Source organism: Colletotrichum orchidophilum, assembly GCF_001831195.1.
Source record: "Colletotrichum orchidophilum strain IMI 309357 chromosome Unknown Scaffold_8.1, whole genome shotgun sequence".
NCBI classification, from domain to species: Eukaryota; Fungi; Ascomycota; class Sordariomycetes; order Glomerellales; family Glomerellaceae; genus Colletotrichum; species Colletotrichum orchidophilum.
Genome location: NW_019172964.1, coordinates 566,653 through 581,863, shown reverse-complemented (window position 1 = coordinate 581,863; position 15,211 = coordinate 566,653). Strand labels below are relative to the sequence as shown.

The 15,211-nt window shown below is 56.6% G+C and overlaps 4 protein-coding genes across 4 annotated transcripts; all 4 read right to left on the bottom strand.

The window, feature by feature from the left end:
- Positions 1 to 1,391: 1,391 nt before the first annotated feature.
- On the bottom strand, positions 1,392 to 4,335 carry CORC01_01635 (phosphoribosylaminoimidazole-succinocarboxamide synthase; the record flags this gene model as incomplete). The annotated part of the gene is made up of 2 exons (XM_022613289.1): positions 1,392 to 4,066; positions 4,269 to 4,335. 2 exons carry the CDS (start codon positions 4,333 to 4,335, stop codon positions 1,392 to 1,394), a joined length of 2,742 nt encoding a protein of 913 aa, XP_022480388.1.
- A 2,408-nt stretch (positions 4,336 to 6,743) lies between these two features.
- On the bottom strand, positions 6,744 to 8,565 carry CORC01_01634 (fasciclin domain-containing protein; the record flags this gene model as incomplete). The annotated part of the gene is made up of 2 exons (XM_022613288.1): positions 6,744 to 7,547; positions 7,639 to 8,565. The coding sequence occupies 2 exons, from the start codon at positions 8,563 to 8,565 to the stop codon at positions 6,744 to 6,746; spliced, it is 1,731 nt and encodes a 576-aa protein (XP_022480387.1).
- A 540-nt stretch (positions 8,566 to 9,105) lies between these two features.
- CORC01_01633 (uncharacterized protein) lies at positions 9,106 to 11,072 on the bottom strand (the record flags this gene model as incomplete). The annotated part of the gene is made up of 2 exons (XM_022613287.1): positions 9,106 to 10,683; positions 10,818 to 11,072. The coding sequence occupies 2 exons, from the start codon at positions 11,070 to 11,072 to the stop codon at positions 9,106 to 9,108; spliced, it is 1,833 nt and encodes a 610-aa protein (XP_022480386.1).
- A 1,167-nt stretch (positions 11,073 to 12,239) lies between these two features.
- CORC01_01632 (mucin-1) lies at positions 12,240 to 14,351 on the bottom strand (the record flags this gene model as incomplete). The annotated part of the gene is made up of 4 exons (XM_022613286.1): positions 12,240 to 13,063; positions 13,119 to 13,569; positions 13,685 to 13,959; positions 14,324 to 14,351. 4 exons carry the CDS (start codon positions 14,349 to 14,351, stop codon positions 12,240 to 12,242), a joined length of 1,578 nt encoding a protein of 525 aa, XP_022480385.1.
- Between the last annotated feature and the right edge of the window lie 860 nt (positions 14,352 to 15,211).

Genomic DNA, 15,211 nt, shown 5'->3' with positions numbered 1-15,211 from the left:
CGTAAAATGACGATGGGAGGTTTCTCTCCCCCTCCTCCTCGGTCTAGACTTGTACTAAAGCAGAACTCTTTGGGGGGCTTTGGAGTATAACATGTTCGTGGCCAGTTCATCCCCCTCCCCCCCCCCCCTCCCCACCTCCTCCTCTCTGAGCCGTTGTGTGACAGAGGTGAGACACTGTTTGTCTACGGAACATCTATGCACAAACCGTGTGCGTGGGGGGGGGCGGGGGCGGGGGTGGGGGGGGGGGGGATAGCACAAGGTGGGGGCGCTCTCCCCCCCCCCCCCCCCCCCCCCCTTTCCCCTTCCCTCTTGTCGGGTCTTGCTGAACCTGCTGTAAAATTTTCCCACGTGAAGGATCTAGACCCCGAGTTGCTGGAGCAATGCGCGCTGGTTGACATGCAGAGGGAGGAGAGACACATGTACACACACACACACACGCACAAGCTCGTTGCCATTCTCACGCGTGTAAGCCGGAGAAGGAGAGGGAGGCGGAGGTGGGCTCGCTTCGCTTCGTCTGGACAATGGGGCGAGGGGAGCAGGCGAGTAAGCGAGTAAGCCAGCAAGCGAGAGAGACATAACGAGGTTTTTGAGAAAGGAGGGAGGTCTTGGCAAAACACTCTCCCAACAGTCGCGCGAGTATTTGTGTAAAAGGATTTGGGATTCCAGTTCCATCGGATGTCAGAATCATTCCACACACCAAAAAGAAAAAAACCTTTCAGAGCTACCTGTTCTGACGTTCTAGATTCGCGGGATTCTCCCTTCCCTTACTCTTTCAATAATGTCAAATCCGAAAAACCCCGATTGCTAGAGGCATTTTCAATTCCCCCGTAAGATCAGACGACGTAGGATAGAGTTGGATGAAGAAAGGGGATGGGAGATGAGAAGGTATAGTTGGGATAAACATTAATGCGTTTTGATGCGTAAAACATTTCTATCATGACTACCGTGGAAATCGTGCCCGTACACTCATATCGTAAAATTTCTCCCTCTCTCTGTCTCTTTGTCTTTTTTCTTCATCTTGAAAACTCGTGATATGCCGCCCCTATAAAACGCCTTGCCAATACAATGAGTTTGCCTTAAATATGACCCATGAAATGCCAGTAAACGCCGATACATGAATAAAGAGTTAAAAGAAATAAAAAAAACCCAAGATTGGAAATCAGAGAGAACAAGTCTTTTTCGCCCCCAACTGCTTGGAAGTACAATCGGATGCTGGGGGGGAAAAAAAGTGCCTCTAAATATCGGGGGTTTCGGCATCATTAGATCGTGACATTTCATCACTCCCCAGCCTCTCGTCCTCTGATCCCACTCAGGGGTGGTCGACGGGGGAGCGGAGGTGAGGGTGAGGGTGAGGGTGAGAGGGGTTAAGATTGTGTCCATCAAAATCGTTTTCACATCATGGACCGGCGTGAAGGCGCCCTCTCATGAAACGACGACTTGCCCTCACCAGTAAACCGCTTCTGCCTCCTCACGCCCAGCCGCCTATCATCGCGACCGCGCAAGTACCCAAACATCCACGTGCTCTGCGTCGCCACCGCGCTCCTCGACGAGCCGGGCCCGCCGGCACCGAGATATACGCGCAGCTTCTCCCCGGAGCGGGGCGCGGCCTGGAACGCCGGGTCCGTCGCGTTGTCCTCGTTGGCGAGGAAGGAGAAGATTTCGGCGGGGCAGGTGACGGCGTGCGGGAGGCGGTACTGGTTCCGGCCAAAGAGAAGAGAGACCAAGGCGAAGAGGTAGAGGACCAAGAGGGCGAGGATGACGCCAAAGACGGGGACGTTGGGGAACATGCGGACGCCGCTGTCGGAGGGGCGGATGGCGGTGAGGGCCATGAAGAGGCCGCCGGCGAGGGCGGGGAGGAAGGCGAGGAGGAGGGAGAGGAGGGAGAGGGCGGCGACGCGCCAGTGGTTGTTGCGGAGGGCGTGGAGGGTGGATTGGAGAGGTAAGCAGGCGGCGTAGTCTGCGAGGACGGAGCGAGAGGCGGGGGCGCCGTCTTTGGTGTTTAGGTCGGCCCAGGGCTGGAGGATGCGGATTTGCTGCTCGAGGGTCTGGAAGGCGAGGTAGAGGAGCAGGCCAATGAAGCTGGGGACGAAGCTGTAGAGGAAGTTTGCGGCGGAGAAGGAGCCCGGGGCGGAGGGACCTGCGGGGACGCCCGGGCGGAAGCCGTCGATGAGGCTTGTGCGATGGAGGAAGGAGACGACGAAGAGGGCTGTCAGGAGGACGGTGGCGGCGGTGACGAAGAGGAGTACCTGGCTTGTGCGGAGGCACCAGGGGAGGATGTAGGTGCGGATGTAGTCGTCGTGGCTGCCGCCGGCGGCGAGGAGGGTAGAGGTGACGGAGCGGCGGTCGTCGGCGGAGGAGGACTCGTTCTTGATGTCATAGTGGAGGTCGGAGGGGGTGTGGCCCTGCGAGTGCTCTGTGCCGAGGCCGTACCAGGGCATTTCTTCGTTATCCGTCATCCAGTAGCCGAGGCGGTCGACGATGCGGTTGCGCAGGACGCGGCGGAGCGAGCCGCGGGTGGGGGCGACCTCTGCGCCGCGGTAGGAGTCGCGGGTGTTGCTTCTGCTAATCATGACGGAGAGGTCGGCGATGGAGCGCGGGTCCCACATGAGGCCCGTCACGCGGTTGTGCCAGAAGAGCAGAAGGACTACAACGGCGCCGATGACGAGGAAGTAGAGGGCCAGGAGCGTCCAGACGACGCCCTGGACGGCGGTCCAGTACCAGACGTCGACGAGGATTACGGTGAAGGAGGCGCTGGCGAGGGGGATGGCGAAGGCCGACAGCCAGAGGATGGCCAGGGCGATCTTGACGTGGATGGGCCCGGCGAGCTGGGGGAGCAGGAAGGTCCTTTGGTAGAGGTCTTGGAAGAGGGCGTTGCGGCGCCGCAGGGGTTCGTCTTCGGAGAGCGCGACGAATGGGAGGATTCGAAGCGTGGCTGTCGTGACGCACTGCGCGTAGATAAAGATGAAGGAGGCGAAGAGCTGGGGCAGGATGCGGAACAAGAAGTATTTGCCACTGTAGATGGTCTCGCCGTAGGTCAGCAGGCCAGGCTGGATCGGCGAGTAGATAGCGGCGACCATGAGACAGGCGATTATGACGAGGCATAGCGTCATAAGCGCGATGAGTGAGGGGAGACGCAGGATCGTGGGCACGAAGTTGAGGCGGGGGAACTTTGAGCGGTCCTCGTCGATGGTGTCGAGCTTCGTCATGCCTGGGAAGACGCTCTCCCTCTCGCTGATGGGGAGCCATTTCGGCGTGGTTTCGGAGGCGGCTGCGCCGGCGCCGGCCGGGTTCTGATCCTGGTTGTGGTGATACCTTGAGTCTGCAGAGTGCGGCGGCGACATGGAGATGATGCGGGTGCCCAGGGACATGGAAGGCCTCTCGCCACCGGCGTTAGACTGGGGCCGAGACTGGCGTCGGACCGAGTCCCGCGTGTGAGTAGGGACGGGGACCATGGGTGAAAAGCCGGATTCGGGGTCACCGCTGATGAGAGGGCTCTGGAGGTCGTCCGGGAGATACCCGGCAGCGCGGTAGTAGCCCGTGTTGTCGGCCGGAGAGGGGGCGCTGGACGGGGGAGAGAAGCTGCCATGACCGTGCTCCCTCGTGAGGGCCTCCAAGGCATAGCGGAGGTAGGGGGTGTCGTCGACGCCGGGTGTGACGGAGCCGTTGGCGGCGATGGTGAGCTCGTCGCGGAAACCCTTGGCGCGGGCGCGGTTTGTGACCTCGTCGACGGCGAGCTGGGCCTCATTGAAGTGGACCGCCGGCTGGGAGGTGTAAGGGTCTTGAGCCTGGGAGGAGAACATGCTGCCGATAACGACGGGGGCGGGGAAGCTGTTCTGCTCCGGATGATAGTGGTTCGGGTGAAGTTGCTGGGAAGGTGGTGAGGGAGCGTGGGGTACGAAAGACGACGGCGGAGAGAGGGGCTCCTGGGGGCTGGAGTCTTCTTCTTCTCTCTCTATGCCGTGTGCTGCATGATGTTGTCTTGCGTGGTGAGGGCGGAGGGTGTTTGGTGTGGATGAGTGTTGTGATGGTGTCGCAGCAGACCAATACTGAGGAGGATATTGGCCGCCTACAACCAGGCGGTTAGCACCAAGAGTAAGAGGCGGAAGGACAGGGTTGTCGTGAGTTGGAGGGGCGGGAATAATGAGGGTGTGAAGGAGAAGTAAACAAAGCTGACGATGATGAAGAAGAGAGGAAAGGAGTAACATGTGTGTATATGGGTGAAGGAGTAGGGAAAGAAGATCAAGTTGCGATATAGGGTGTAGACGTACGTTGATGTTGCACGAAGGCGTCGCCGGGATGGGCGTTATCAGCATACATTGCGCCTTCGCCTCTCATCTTTTTTCATGGGTTCGTCGTTGTCGTCGAGGAAGCGTGAGAATCTAGCTGATGCGGCGCGATGAGCCTCCACTTGGAACGGAGCCAATTACCAATGAGATTGAGGGCGGAGATGTCTGCAAAGGACTGGGTGCATGCGAATATTGCAACGTGAGGAAGAGGAGGAGGGGGGGAAGAGAGAAAGAGAAAGGCTGTGCATCGCGGTTGGGTGTGCGTGTGGGTGGGTGGTGTTGAGGTTTTTGCTGTTTGGTGAAAATGCGTGGTTGGGACGGACGGGGGGGGTTCATCATCAGGAGTTGTGACTGGCGATTGTGCCGGTCGTTGGCTGCGGCGCGGTTTGCCATGGTGTTGCAGGTCGGAGGTTGGGAAGGAACGGCGTTGCCCTCCCAGCCACCGAAAACCCCACCGAAAACCCTGGAAACCCCCGGGGGACCCTGACGGGCGCTAGGCCCCGTAGCGCCCCGGATGCAGGAACCAGAGCCAGAATAGGAACAAGCAGGGAAGACTTACCTTTTGAAGGTTCGTAGGAACAAGTGGGAAAGGATACGGATATCGTTGTTTTAGATAGAGAGAAAAAAGAGAGCAGGAGAGAGAGGCATTATCTTGGGAAAACACCAGAGGTTTTCCTGTTTTGCGCGTGGTTGCAGTTCATCCCATGTTCATTTTGTACCACCAACCAGCAGACGAATTTCAGATGACAGAAAGAGTACGTATCCTGCAGTACAGCTGTCCTGCATCATCCATCTCCCAACCTAAACATCGAGAAGAAGTACTGCCTAACACCACGCATCGCCCACTTGGGACTGCTTTCCTCTGGCTCGCACCTGTGTCTGGCAATGAGAGAGTGACACTTTGCGCAACAGGAACACCAGCCGGAGGGTTGGTTCCACCCGGGTTCCACCCGTCGGCAGTGGGTCCCCACATGCAGTGGCACCCGACTTTCCTGCCGACGCAGCGATGCCACCTCAGGTTCAAATACCTCGGGACAGGGGCACTTTTTCAGTGGCTGGGCTGCAGGGGACGTTGGACGTTGCTCTCCACCTCAGTCTTCACTGCTCCAGAAGCCTGGAATCCGAGCTTACCCTACCATACGGACTACGGATGGTAGATACCTTATCCGTAGTCTGTACTCTCCAAGTAATCTGACCTTGTTCTCTCTCTTGCCTTGGATGCTGCAAGTCTCCTTGATGATTCTCCCCCCGGACTGTGAAACCTGCTTGTTGTGTCGAGCTAGCATTGTCATCATCTCCGAGTGTTTCTATCATCGTGCAGATAAGAGGCCTAGTATTCGACTTTTCTCCAATCTCCGCACAAGCTGATTAATTAGGTTGGTGTCCCAAGTGTTAGCTGCAGGAGGCGGCGGGAGACGCAAACCGGCCAACGCCTGACCAAAGAAGACCCTATCTTCACCGCCGGACGACTGTCAAACTCTAGACGACAGGTCTAGCGGTCTGCTAGCAAGCTGTCTCGTACTCCGGCGCCTTGAGTAAAGTAAGGTAGTCTTCACCAAGCAGTCGCGCTATATCATGATCAGAGTCTAGTTTCCATTTCCAGACCTGCATCCGTATTCTTCTTCACCCGCATCTTGGCACAAAGTTTGTGGTCCCCTCAAGAGAAACAAATCCCCACTCGTTGGGTCTCCCTCCCAGGGTTCTTTCTTTACGGGACTCGTATGCGCGCACTTAAATAGTTAAACCCTTCTCGTTCGCTTTGCCCACCCCCGCTTTCTATCCCGCCGGATACGAAGTCAGTGAGTGAGTGGGTGGGTAGCAAAAAGGTGACATCTGACGATGGAACAAAAAGAAAATTGAAAGGGACGAGACTCGAACTCGCGCGGGTTGCCCCACCAGGAAACAGATGTTAAGCTGACCTTAACCTGGCGCCATAACCAACTCGGCCACCCTTCCGTGTACACCTGGTCTAGGAACCGGGGTGTGATGACAGCCGAGGAGCCAGAGCTCACCAAGGCCATCCGTCGCGCGGCAGTCAATGTCGTCAACACATACGACGTCCGCTGAGAACATTGCGAACCTCAAGGAGATGCATCGCAGCAAACTACGGTCGTCTTGGCACCCTGGGTAGGCTCGCTCGATCAGAGTTCGGCAACGACGTAAAATAAAGTTTCGTCTTCACTTCTTCAGAAGTAACGCGGTAGATCAATTAGGTTAAAGTACGTACAGAACTTATCTTTTTTTATTTTCTCAATCCTCGTTGTCCGCATCGGTAGTATAATAGCGAAAAGGCGCAGCGAGGCCGTGCTCGAGATGCCTGGATCTGTGTTCTTAAAGTTTCGACTATGTGCAAATCATCCTAGCGTGCTTGATTCAACAGAAACAGAGTTGAGCTGTAAATAAAAACCTACATCGGCAAGGTATCTTTTTTTTTTTTTTTGGAACGTGATAACATCCCTACAACTCTTCGTCCCGCGCACCCTCTCCCGCCTCCACAAAGCGGACCAGCCGCCTCTTGAGCTCCCCTACCCCGATCCTCGCCCCGCCGCCGCTACTCTTCTTTGCGGTAATATCAGTTTCCTTGGACAACGGTGATGACGGCGACGGCGGCGATGGGAGGAGAACTTCGTCCAAGATGTGCACGACACCATCCCTGACCGGCACGTCTCTCGTTGATACCACCGCCCCATTCACCCTCACCTCCGCCGCCGCCGCCGTCCCCCCAAGCAGCGGCGGCCGCCCGCCCGTGGCAGTAGTTGCAGCCCCGACCGAGATCGAGACCGAGACCCTTGCTCCGTCGAGCAGAGTCCGAACCTCCCGTCGCACCCGCCCCACTCCCATGTCGTCCTCTCCGCCTTCATTTCCCTCCTTCCCCTTCTGCTTCTTCTTCATCTTCTTCTCTTCCTGCTCGACGTCGAAAGAGTCCGTGTACAGTACCTCCGCGACAAAATGATACCTCACCAAAGCCTTCAGAAACGCCTCCCCATCACGGGAGGAAAAGAAGAACTCCAAGGCTTCCTCGCCCAGCTTAGCCCACGCATCGTTTGATGGCGCGAATACCGTGAGTCCTCGTCCAGGTTCTTCTCCTTCTGCCGCTACTGCTCGCCAGCGGTACAGCTCCTCGCTCAGGCCGCTCCGTCTCATCGCCCGCGAAAAGTTCCCCAGCCTATCCTCCGGCAGCGCGTCAACGAGGACGTCGTGCCGCGGCGGCGCAATCAAGACGTTGTCGATAAAGTGAACGACACCATTCCTGCTTTCCCTCTGGTTTTCACAACGTGTCTCAGCACCTTTCGTTTCTAGTACAGGGCACACTGTGTGAATGAACTAGGAGGGAGGAATAAAAGGCACTTACAGATTCGGAAGCAAGGACCATGCCGTAAAAGTTCACCTCAACCCCCCCAGGCCCGTCCGCGATCCTCACCCTCTGGCGCCGCCGCCGGTCGCCACCCACCACCGCCTCGCCCAACTCTCCACCTTGTTCGAGAACTGTCGGCGCCGTCCGCATCCCACGGAGATCCTCGGCAGTATACCTCCCTGGAAGAACATGGTACTCGAGAATCTCGCCCAGCAGCTCCGCGCGGCTCCGTTCGAACCCTTCCAGCTTCCGAAAAGCCTCGTCCGTGGGTACAAAGACCGTGAATTGTAGGTGTTCAGCTTGCCCCTGCTTGTTGTTGCCAACAAGCATCTCGCGGACTTTGTCGTATGAGTCGAGGAGTGTCGTGAAATATTCAGCTTGGATGCTGCTTTCCTTGATCACCGTCAGGAGACTCTTGCCTTCCTTGTCTGATACACCGCCATTGCCATCTTCTTGGATCGGCTTCAAGTCGTCTTCTGTTGTGTGCTGTAGAGCCGGTACAACAAGAGCAGTCTCGATATCCTCGGCATCGTGGGCATGCCCCATCACTCGTCTTCCAGCCCGGGCCATGGCCCCGGCAGCTTGGGAAAATATCCCGCCGACTGCGCCAACCACCTCCCCGAGTGACGACCGATCATCACCCCATGTGCGCACTTTATCCCAGTCCGAATTTTTCCAGCTCACATTCTGGATCCGTAATGTCGACTGCTCCGGTATACTATCAGGCAGAGCGAGAGCCGAAGCAGCGGCAGCCGCGAATGGTAACAGGTGACCCGACTTCATAACCTCGAGGTCTTCGGTATCGGGTCGCAATGTAGTCTGCAACGGCAATGATGACGAGTGAACGTGACGTATCAGCTTGTCAGAGAGGATCCGACGAAGAGAGGTGGAAGGGTGGAAACAGATTTGTATTCGACGCCCCATGGGGGAAGTAGTCTCCTGTGAATCACAGCTTATGTATATAAATAAGAATGAGTAATTCTTCAATAAAGAGAGGGTCTGAGACATCGCGACCCTGATGAGACACATACACAGGTGGGCGCTGATGTCCGAGCTCTGCTGATGTTGACTCGTGGATGGAGACAGAGAGGTTCCCCGGGAGCAGCATCGCGGCGGGCCATCAGGGTCCGCAAATGTGATGACTTGCACTGCAGGCTGTCCCACATCTCTCCCAAAACTTTCATGTCCATCTGGTGACTTGACTGGTTAAGAAGGCCGAGACGTTGTGTCTTGGCGGTTTGTGTAGGACAACAAGGTGCCGTCAGCTGTGTCGACGACGAGATACACCAAGAGAATGACCCTCCCGCCCAGGCGTAATGGATTCAATCCACTGTGATGGCACCCCGGGTCAAACTAGGTACCCGCAGGCAGCCGGGTTTGGTCATGACTCCCTCCCACATCCGAAAGACGTCAAAGTCCACGTCGATTCCGATGAGAATCAGTCGCGCACTCCAAGGGCCCAACTCACACCCTCGGGCCTCCAAACCCGCCAACGACCCTGATCTCCCCGACCTTCCTCTCCACCGCCTCAAACGCATCAACAACCCGCCCACCTTTGACATCAACGGTGCCCCATCTCTGCTCCCTGCTCTTCCTGGGGCCTCTCCTTCTCCCTCCCGTTTCCTCTCCCGGGCCAAGGCTCTTCGTCTCCTCCCAAACACCAATCTCATCGAGAAGGACCTCCACAACCCAGACGAACCTCACTGCCGTGCCGTCGTCGCCCTCTCCTCCGTCACCGGGTGCCGCAGCATACAGCCTCTCGGCATCCTCCTTGTCCCTCGGGACCTTGGTGCAGAGCAGGTGCAGGTCAAGCAGCTGCGAAAAGACCAGTCCAAAAGTGGGCTTGTTCCGTCTCGACGCCGCTTGGTTGCCGCCGTAGCCGTAGCCCGTGATGTTCAGGGCAGGTGGGTTGAAGATTGATCGGAGAGTCGGGTCGAGTGCTTTGCTGCTGGTGTCTCCTCCATTCGGCGTCGGAGGGCCACCTTTGGCATTCGAGGGCTTGGATGGCAAAGGCTCTTTGGAAGAGCTCGTGCTGTTGAGCAGCATAATCAGCGGGCTGGTCTCCAGATTCCTGGATAGATATCGAAGGTGGGAGGAGAGATATTGGAGCGAGCTATGCGCGGATTGACGGTCGCGACGGGTGAACAGGGCCGTCATGAGGCTGTGAAAGTGAGTGACAAGAATGATATCCGGCAAGGGCGGTCCTTTCGACTCGTCTTCTGCATCTTTGCTCTCCGGCGCTGCCACTGGCACCGCGTCGGGGATCTCGTCTCCAGGCGGTCCGTCCTTGATGTCCTCGTAAAGCCCCTCTGTGCCTTCTTCTGTTGTCTCCTCCGGGTCATTGGCTAGGTCCCTGGCTGAACTCCCAGGGTCTTCCTCGTCAGTCGCTTTCTCGGGAGAAACTACGGCCATGAACGGCGTCGGAGACCGAATCGTCGAAGGCGGCGGTGACAACGAAGACGACGAAGACGGCAGCGAATAGGCGTCGTCATCGTCGTCACTGTCAGCGATCTCTGTCCTCGTAGACTTGGTCGGCTGAGGCCGCGGTTTGAGTTCCGGCAACACAATCCTCTCAGGCTGCTGCTGCTGCTGCTGCTGCTCTGGCGTTGCAGTCTTCCTGTTCGACAAACCAGCCGCATCATCAGAGACTTTCTCGTCCATCGGCACTTCCACGGCCCTCTCATCCTCCTTCTCCACTCGCGGCTCTAAGATCGAACAGACGGGGGGAACTGGGGAGACCAGCGGGTCAGGACTCTCGGGTGGAATGTCCAAGTCGCCGAGGGTTTGCCACAACCCCTCGAGATCAAAGACCCTAGATATAGAGACCCTCTCCAGGCAATGTCTCAACCTCGTGACCACGTCCGCCTCAGCGGTGCCGCGCACCTTGAGCTCCGTTCTGATGGCGTCCCTCAGCGGCGGGAGGATAGCGGCGGGAGGCTGTGTCGTGACGACCATTACTCTGGCATTCTTCTTCTTCTTCTTCTCCTTATTACCCTCGGCATCTTCGCCGCATAGCGTATTCGCCAGTGCCTGCATCGAGATCTGAACAAGAGTTAGGGCAATCAATCTTCAACCTCGATTGAACTCTCACCGCGAAATTTTAAAAAAGGAAAAGAAAAAACAAAAAGACAATTTATGCTGGCGAGGGAAGGGACAGACATGTCATGAAAACTCACCAAAAGCCCCATCAGCTCACTCTCAGAACTGAGCCCGACAACGCTCCCCCTTTCTAACCCGCCAACGAGGACCCCCTCATCAACCTCACGGCTCCCAACTCTCACGCTCCCGCTCGCCACCGCCGCATCTCTGCGCTTCGTCTCCCGACTGCAGAGGACAGCCGCGGAAACCGGCTCAAGAGGGAAATGCGAGCTCGCCTGTGACGCGCCGGGGGGCACCTCGTCGTCGCCTGCTATGAAGTGTTCCTGCTGCATTGGTATTGCAACCCCACGGTACGTACCCGGGCTCACCGTTGCCCTGGCTGTTCTGGAATAAGACTAATGAAGAAACCGAGGTATGTCATTCCCAAGTCATAGTCATCTTGTTCTTCGTTGGTTCAGCCTCCATTTTCTGAGCTTGAACGATGATGCCCTTGGTGATGGCTGAAATGGTAGACTGGAAGGTATCGACAAGTCACCTGACAGCTGGTGACAGGTGCATACAAAATTCCGAGCTCTAGGTGAGCTGAAGTATAATCTCCGCCAGAATCTCGATCAGGTGTCGGCGCTTTATTACCTAGGCCCAACAGGCACATTGGACAAGCCTTATCAGCCACCTCAATGACATCATCCCTTTGGCATTGCATAATTGTCGCCTATGCATGCCGTGCTTCAACACAACCTATCCGGACCTCGCCAGTGTGATATCTTGCCAGGGGACCTAGTCATTCATTTCGTTCTCGCTGGTTTCATTATCTGATCCCATGTTCCAAAAAAGCTATGCACATGGTACGAAGATGTTTTCACAGGTCTGGATGAGATGCGATTTGGCATCATGGTCCCATGAGGCTCAATGTTCTCTATTTTCAATAAAGCTAATTCGTAACAATCTGCCGACGGACTGTTGGTTGCCTGCTCTATGCCTCCCCTTTGTGTAAAGTGCCTTCTGTCGGCCCTGGAGTATTTGTAGTAAAAGAGGCAGAAAAGGAGGCTTGTTTCCTCCCAAAGAAATATGATTATTCACGAGAAAGGTATCACTTGTCGGGTGGTGTGAAAATCCAGACGCGCATGTGCGACCGCTCCGCCCTGACACTCGTAATTCTCGTTCTGATGGCTTCTCCAAGAGCCACCTAACCCAATTCGAGACCCAACCGTATTGACTCCCTCCACGAATGATCCAGAATTCGATATTGGGAAGGCCCATTGCTCTAGCGGATCCATAGCCCAATGTGGTCCCATTGTAACCTGATTGGTTCAAGCAACTTCACATCGCTGGGATGCATGGGCTGCACCCTTACTCTTTGTTGAAACTGATCGCCTCGTTGTGAGGCGTTTGTTAAGGAACAGGGACCGTCTCCTCCGTATGCGTTTGCATTTGTGTTCATATGTCCATGTCTTTGGCTCGATGCACTCATATCCAGCTTCCTAAGTTCTGCGTGACCACTAGGCGGCAGTCCCAGGCGCAGGAGGCGGTGCCATCGCATCAGAAGCCTGGCGTCTTCGGCCACCCTTCAGACTCTTGACCCTGGCCATGAAGCCTCCAGAAGGCTTGCTGGGTCCGTCCTCTGTCGGTGACACGACGTCAGCTGTAGCACGACGCTCGAGGCCATTAGCAGAGCCTCGTCGGGGCACTGGTGGAGGCGCACCAGGCGACCTATTGTCGGCTCGCTTGACGGAGATCGTCTCTGGCTCCTTGCCATACTCAGAAAAGAAGGGGTTACGCTCGCCTGTGTACGAAATGCTACTGGCAGGCCCATTGGCATCAGGCGATCGGCGAGAGGTGTAAGCCCCCTCAGGATTGGTGATTCGACCAGAAGGACCATATTCGCGAGGCTCCCGCTTCATGCCACGAATGCGCTGGGCGATGGACTTGCTGCGCCCGAGACCCTCAGAGTTTGACTGTTGGGCTTGCTCAGCCTGAGTCCGCTGGATGGCAGCACGAGCAGCAGGGGTGCCCTCCAGGAAGGTGGAGGCCCCGAGTCCCATGGATTCCTCTCCGTAAACGATCGAACCACGAGCTCGGGGGTCGAAAACAGCAGGATTATCCTTTCGCTCAGCAAGTTTTGCAGCGGTTGCGAAGTCTGCAGATGCCTCGCCATCGTTGTGACCCATGAAAGTAGCGTGGTCAGGGCGCTTGTTGAGGGGACCGGAGCCGCCAAGAGACATGTTGAGGGAGTCCTTGGCAAAGGCTTGCATCGGTGCACGTCGGCTACCCTTTCGGTTGCGAGAGGGGTTGGCTGCGTCGAATGGGCCATCGTGATGGAACACTACATGATGACATTAGCCTTAGGGATTCCTTCCAAAGGGGGATGGTTTGCTCACATCCGGTGCCGTAGATGCTAGTGGCATCTAATTGATCGATAATATCGATTCTGCGACTGGGTTTCTTCGGGTCCTGATCCTTTCCTTCCCGGGCGCGACGCTCCCTCTCCCGACGTCTGGCTTCTTTGGCCTTCCTCTCTTCGTCGGTAGGAGACTTTTCGAAATCAATCAGGACGGACGACTCAGAGTTTCTACGCGGGCGGCGTTCCTGGGGTCGACGTTGGGGCGATCCCGGTGCTCCACCAGGTCGGGTAGGACCACCACTGCCCTGGAGACGTCGCTGTCTCATTGCCTCCTCCTGAGATCTCGATGGACGGTGTCCGGGTGGCGGAGGGCCGCGACGGCCTCCAGGGGGCACATTTTCGCGTCCAGGCGCGCCAGGAGGGCGGTTCGTCGGGGGTCGTCCTCCGTCGGGTCGGGATTGCTTCTGATCATTAATGGTAAGACCATCCTGTGCGGTGAAAAGTCAGTAACCCACACCCTCAGTGATACGCGCGGCAAACAACTTGGCTGGCGACCGAGGGATAGATCTGGGCTGCATCAATTGATTGATCGGGGCCACGTACAAACAGCTCCTCGGCGGTAGGCGACGCCTTGTTGTCCAGCGACGGTGCCATAGTGCCTGCTCCGGTCAGATTTGGTTGACTAGACGAATATGATGGATCGAGGAATGGATTGCGCGAGGCAGGTCGAGGAGGGTCGTCAAAAGGCGAAGCGGGCGAAGTGGTATTGCTATAGGTAGCGTCGGAGAGGAGTGGGGAGGCAGCGCGGTTGCGAAAGGGGTTGTTGGATGAGAGATTAAACGTTAAGCCAGCGCCAGCAGACTTGCTAGGTTGATGGCCTATTCCAAGGAAGTAAAGTTAGCACTCGATAAGAGGAGAGACAGCGACGGCTCCGTGCATGCGAATGACGACGAGGGGGGAAGGGATATGAAACATGAAGGCGGTATACATGACACAGCAGGTTCAACAACTGGGTGGAGCGGGCGCGGTGCTTGCGTTTGCTTGGGCGGCAGTGCACTCCGTGAGAAAGGGCGGCTCTCTTCCCGTTGGACAGGGCAAAAGTCAAAGGGGGGAAATCCGGGAAGATGGTGGCAGGCATTGAAAGGGGTGGGTGGGAGGAGGGATGAATGTTGGGTAGGATAGGACATGCCGGTGCACATCCATCCCCTACATCCATATCAGTGTGTTTGATTCTTGGCTTACCTGGCTGTGCTGATTGTGCCTTTGACATTTTGGCTGTAGTTCGTGAGGTGTACCGTGTGGGATGGTGTGGTACCCGCGACGGGAGGGATGGCCGGATGGGAATTTGGATAATGATGATGGACAGGCGCGTCGTATTGAAAATCAAGGGATCGGCCTTTCCTTCCGCAAAAAAGGGGAGCTGTCCGACCGATTGAAGAGAGCGGCAGACGTTGCTAGCAAGCTTGATTTTCTTTGGCTATTAAATGGCCGTTCCTAGCGTCATGCCCTCTGCAGGGACACCAAACAACAACGGGGGGAACGGGTTTGGGGAAGAGCCACCCGACGGTTCCTCGGCAGGTCACTGTGCGGTGCGGTGCGGTGCGCGCGGTGTGTATGCGGGCAAGCAAGCTGCAGTAGATGGCGGTCGGGATCCGGAGTCGAACTGGGAAGACGTGGGTCGCAAAGTACCGTGGTAGAAAGGTACCGATGATGGGTGGGTGGGAGCAGAAAAAGAAAATAGGGGTGAGTTGGCCGAGCGAAGGTAATATCGACGATCCTCGATAATAGTCGGCAATGCGAGTCTGTTTGGCTTGTAGTGCACGGCGCGGTGCAAATTGCCCTTGTCTCCTGCTAGATTTGTCGTCAGCTCAAAAAAAAAAAAAAAAAAAAAAATTCCCTTGGGGCCGGGGGGTGGAAAAGGGGGTGGGGGGGGGGGGTGTGGGGGGGAGGGGTTGGTGGGTGGGGGACGGGGCGGGGGGGGCCCCCCCAAAAAAAAAAAAAAAAAAAAAAAAATTCCCTTGGGCCTTGGGTTTATGAATTGGTTTGGGAGGGCGGGTTGATTGATGAATTGATTATCGGATTGGATCCAATTCAGGGGGAGATTGCTGGTCTGCTGGGAAGCGAGTGGTT